Raw genomic sequence first — 4,344 nt, 5'->3', positions numbered from 1 at the left:
TGAGAGCTAAATAAGGGCTTGTTTGGCAGGGCTTCTCTCCAGCTCCGGCTCTGGCTCCTCCGGAGGAGCTCTGCTAAACGTTTTCCTGAAGAAGTCGTTTTCACTAAAAAGCAAAGGAGACGGAGCCGTTTTGGAGGAGCCACAAATTGTGGCTCTTCCAAAACAGCTCCTGCTCCTCCGGAGAAGCCCCTCAGGAAGAGCCGTGCCAAACACCCCCTAAACCCGCTTATCCTATTCCCTATTATATTTAAGTGGGGATCAGCAGAGAATCAATTCTCATCAGCTCCCGACTCCGCTCCCTCGAAAGAATCTAATGAAATCACTCTGTCAGAGAATCAAGGAGCAGAGCTGAAGAAGAGCTCTCGTAAACGGGCCCTCATAAATGCATGTGTTGTTGGGCTTTAGTTATATGTGATATTGGACTGTTGAGGTGGACAGCTTGCATATCAAGATAGATTTGCCAATGGAGCCTAGAATTATAAGAGATGTAGATATAGATTAGTCCCTAGTTGCAGAGAGGTTTTATGCTCCACGAAAAAGAAATTTGTGAATACAAACATAATGGCAGTGTTGGTGTGGGGGGCCACAGAGGGAGGGACAGCTAATGTGTTTGGTGCCACCCAACCAGCCCACGTGGATTGTGGCTTAGGCTTTCAGAACTCTAGTCAATAAACCACCTTGCGTATGGAAGCATACTTATTTATCAGTTTAAATATATTACTCATTTCAAAATATTTTAAATCTTACCACGTGACAAAAATTTCAAACAAACCCATATATTTTATGTATTATTTATAATATCATCACAGTAGTATATAAAAAAACATGACCACATACTCTATGCATACTTACACATACAACATAGTACTACTTCCGGTGATCTAATATGATCATATACTCAATATACATACATTTTATTGGGTCATATACACTCTAGATCTTGAGATACACATGTATGAGAATAGCTACTTGTTGCTTCTCCTGTAGTCAAGGCCAGGTGCCCGGACCTGGAGCATTCCATCTCCTTTGTCCTCGATGAGGAAGGGCATGTACGTCCCAAAAATCCTGTCCCACACCACGAAGAAGAGCTGAGAGTAGTTGTACTTACCACCACGCAGTTGGTGGTGCACGTCGTGGTACGCCGCGCTGTTCCAGAAGCTCAGGCTATCCCGGTTGGGCAGCAGAGACAGGCCGCAGTGGTTGTCAATGACCTTGACGGTGCAGAGCGAGAAGAAGAAGATGGAAGCCCTCGGCGACATGCCGGACACCACGAAGGCGGCCGTGCCACCGATGGTGTCAGCGACAAAGCCCTCGACTGGGTGTCCGTACAAGGCTCCGAAGGAGTAGGGCACCACGAGGCGGTGGTGCCACGAGTGGAGGTTCCGATAGAGGAACCTGCTGGTGTGCATGATCCGGTGGCATGCATACTGCCACACGTCGAACCAGACCATGGCCACCGCGATTTGGCAGGCTAACTTCAGATAGGAGGTCTTCGTACTGATGGCGCTCTCTTCTTTGACCTGTTGTATCACAATTAAATTCAACAAAAATAGCTTGCTCGTTATCATTGTCACAAGCACCGCATACGTCCCGTTGCAACATATTATATGTAGCAAGGAACCATGCCAAAAAGAGCCATATAATCAAGCATGCTGGCCCGCGCAATGCAATAATAAATTAATAATGATCTTAAGCATGCATATATACTACGCACGCACCTTGAACATCATCACCATGGCCACCATGGCAACCTGCACGAGCTGCTGCTTGAGGACGTTGCTGATAACCTGTCGCTTGGACACACGGTTCTTGCTATCTTCATGGCTGCTTGGGTGCAGCCTGTATTTGTCCATGTACATGGACTGGCCAAGCGTTGCATGCAGGCCACAATACGCCCAATACACCACGATGGGCACAAGGACGGCCAAAACTTCGTCAGAGAGTAGTAGCTCCATTTGTGAATTTATTTGCTTGCCGTGTTCGATCGATCGACGTACGTACATGTGCTATGCAGGTACTGATGATGTGTGTCGATCTTGCTACCGGAACGTCTCTATATATACTCTTGCTCTCTTGACTTCTATACGCATGCCAGCGAGGACTGACGACAAGTATTTAACGACGACTGGGTCCGTATATCTCACTACTTTTTTTTTGTATACATGCATGCGTTCCAAACTAGGTAGGTAAGGTGTGTCGTGATGTGGTGAGACAGGGACTTGGCTCACTTACTTTTATGCGTACCAGGTTGGACTAACAATTTGGAGCCATGCAAAAGCTTGGTCCGTATATACATGCGTGTACACTTATTAGGCCCCCGGTTAATTTAGCAACTAAACACGTTTCTGATTCTTGCGAGATTAGAATCCCAGCCAAACAGGTCAGGTAAGAAACGTTTCCCCTCGAGAATCACTAGAAACATTTCTCGTTTTTATGCCTAGTAAGGAGAAACAGTACTAGATACCCGATGGTTTCGCGTAATTCTAATTCTTGCCCTCCTTCTAATATTAGCTACCATAATTTTTTAGTTAATTATTTTCAAGCGAAATAAGTTAAAAATAGGTTGTATTTAAGTTGTTCTTTGGCCACAAAAAGTTCTAAAATTTTTCAAAGAATATTTTTATTTTATTATGATCTTTTTATGGTTCCGATTCGCTACCAGCCAATCAGTTTCACGAAATGATTCCGATTCGTTACCGGAAACATTTCTTGAGAGACTCTGGATCCGAAAGATTTTTATGAGAGTCTGGATCTCTATCAAACACTTGTTTAAGAAGATCCGTGTAGACTAACATACCTGGCTGGACTTGACAATGCACCCGTTTGGATACACATGACGTTACTAGTTGGGTTAAGGTTGGCTAGCTAGCTGGTTGAAAACTTGGTTAAAAAGTTGCTCATTTATTAGTCCTCCTGTTTAGATGCACTAGAGCTAATTTGAACTAAAATTAGCTAGCTAATAATTAGCTCATGGTATCCAAACATGCTCTTTTTCGATCACAACTAAAGGTGACAGCAGGTCGGCTAATGTACTGGTTGAGTAAATACTGTTCACAAAATGTTTTTAATAGGTCAAATTTCATACTGTTCTGTATCGACGGGTAAAATTTTACATCTGTATTCACGGGTAACATTACGCTTGTATCCTTATCTATCGGGTATGATACCTGTAGGTTATCTACATTTAGATTGTCACTAGAATAAATAAAATCTTTTGTGTTTTTTTTATCGGCCGGTATTATTGTATACATACTATATCTATGGGTAAAATCTTTTGTGACCTGCTGGGAGCTTAGCTTATTCTGCTAGCTACGACTGTGAAGTTATCAAGTCATGGCCATTTTCACAGCGGGACAGGTGAAACATTTTCGGCCGGGCCAACCCATTTTGACGAGACGAAGTCAATTATGTACGATCACATTTCCGGATGTGATAGTAGTTTATTTACCTACCATCTCCTGTCCTACTCCTAGAAGAAGACGAAATATAGAAAGCCTGCCAAAGGGAATCTTAATGAATGGCTGCTAAGGCAACCTGCTTTAATGATCGAATGGCTGCTAAGGCAACAGGTGCACAGTTAGCGCCCTACGTCTTCCTAACTCATTGCCCAGCGGCGGCGACTGGGGTTGACGGGGACTTGCCGGGGGAGTCCACCTTCCCCACGTCAGAGGGAGACCTTCCTCTTTCCTATTAGGCCCCTAGATAGCGGGGTCTTCTTCGGCCGTCTGTTTGATGATTTTTGTTGTGGTTTTCTCGCTCTGTTTGTTTGAACTTATCAGCCATGGTATAATATTTTTCTCTCACAACAAATCAGCTTCAGCCGGTTTATCAGCCCCAAAACCATCAGGCGGACAGCTTCTGATCATTGCAGACTCATCTAGGGTTTTGAGGTCAAGGGGGGTGATCAGGGCATCCCTAGCGATCTTTCCCACCTAAAGTTGTTTGTGCCGTCGATCTCACAATCCCGTCTGTGGCGATGGAGATTGCAGAGGGTTCGTCTCTCAACTTGACGGGTCCTCACGGCGAGGCCCGTCAGGAGCTATAATCTTTTAAGGTATAACTACCGAGGGCTGGGACTCTCGGGACTCTCTCGAACAGTTCAAGAGTAGGAGCAAAAAGTCTCCGCTTGGTCTTCTTATCTGAAACAAGAATGTCAGGCGATCGTGCTATGAATTTGAGGTGGAGATTGGGGCTCAAACATGCTGTTGCCGTTGATAGTACTAATACAGGTGGTGGTTTTGGCTTTATTTTGGCATGAGTCGGTTGATGTTCACTTGATTGAAAAACATAGACGTTTCATTGATGTGCATGTTCGTGAATCGGAACTTTGCCTCTTTCGAATCA

The 4,344-nt window shown here is 44.5% G+C and overlaps 1 protein-coding gene across 1 annotated transcript; it reads right to left on the bottom strand.

The window, feature by feature from the left end:
- Positions 1-941: 941 nt before the first annotated feature.
- On the bottom strand, positions 942-1,955 carry LOC136470904 (sphinganine C4-monooxygenase 1-like). Its single transcript, XM_066468634.1, has 2 exons — positions 1,719-1,955; positions 942-1,520 (listed from the first exon to the last, which is right to left on the bottom strand). The coding sequence occupies exons 1-2, from the start codon at positions 1,953-1,955 to the stop codon at positions 966-968; spliced, it is 792 nt and encodes a 263-aa protein (XP_066324731.1). The 3' UTR covers positions 942-965.
- Between the last annotated feature and the right edge of the window lie 2,389 nt (positions 1,956-4,344).

The sequence above is a fragment of the Miscanthus floridulus genome, chromosome 8, assembly GCF_019320115.1.
Source record: "Miscanthus floridulus cultivar M001 chromosome 8, ASM1932011v1, whole genome shotgun sequence".
Taxonomy (NCBI): domain Eukaryota; kingdom Viridiplantae; phylum Streptophyta; class Magnoliopsida; order Poales; family Poaceae; genus Miscanthus; species Miscanthus floridulus.
Note: the sequence above shows the minus strand (reverse complement) of the source record. Positions and strands in the feature narration are given on the sequence as shown.

Excerpts from the sequence above, each read along its gene's own strand:
- LOC136470904 (XM_066468634.1), bottom strand. The coding sequence starts at position 1,955 with ATGGAGCTACTACTCTCTGACGAAGTTTTGGCCGTCCTTGTGCCCATC. Across the intron at positions 1,521-1,718 it reads CCATGGTGATGATGTTCAAG|GTCAAAGAAGAGAGCGCCAT; the intron begins GTGCGTGCGTAG and ends GTGATACAACAG.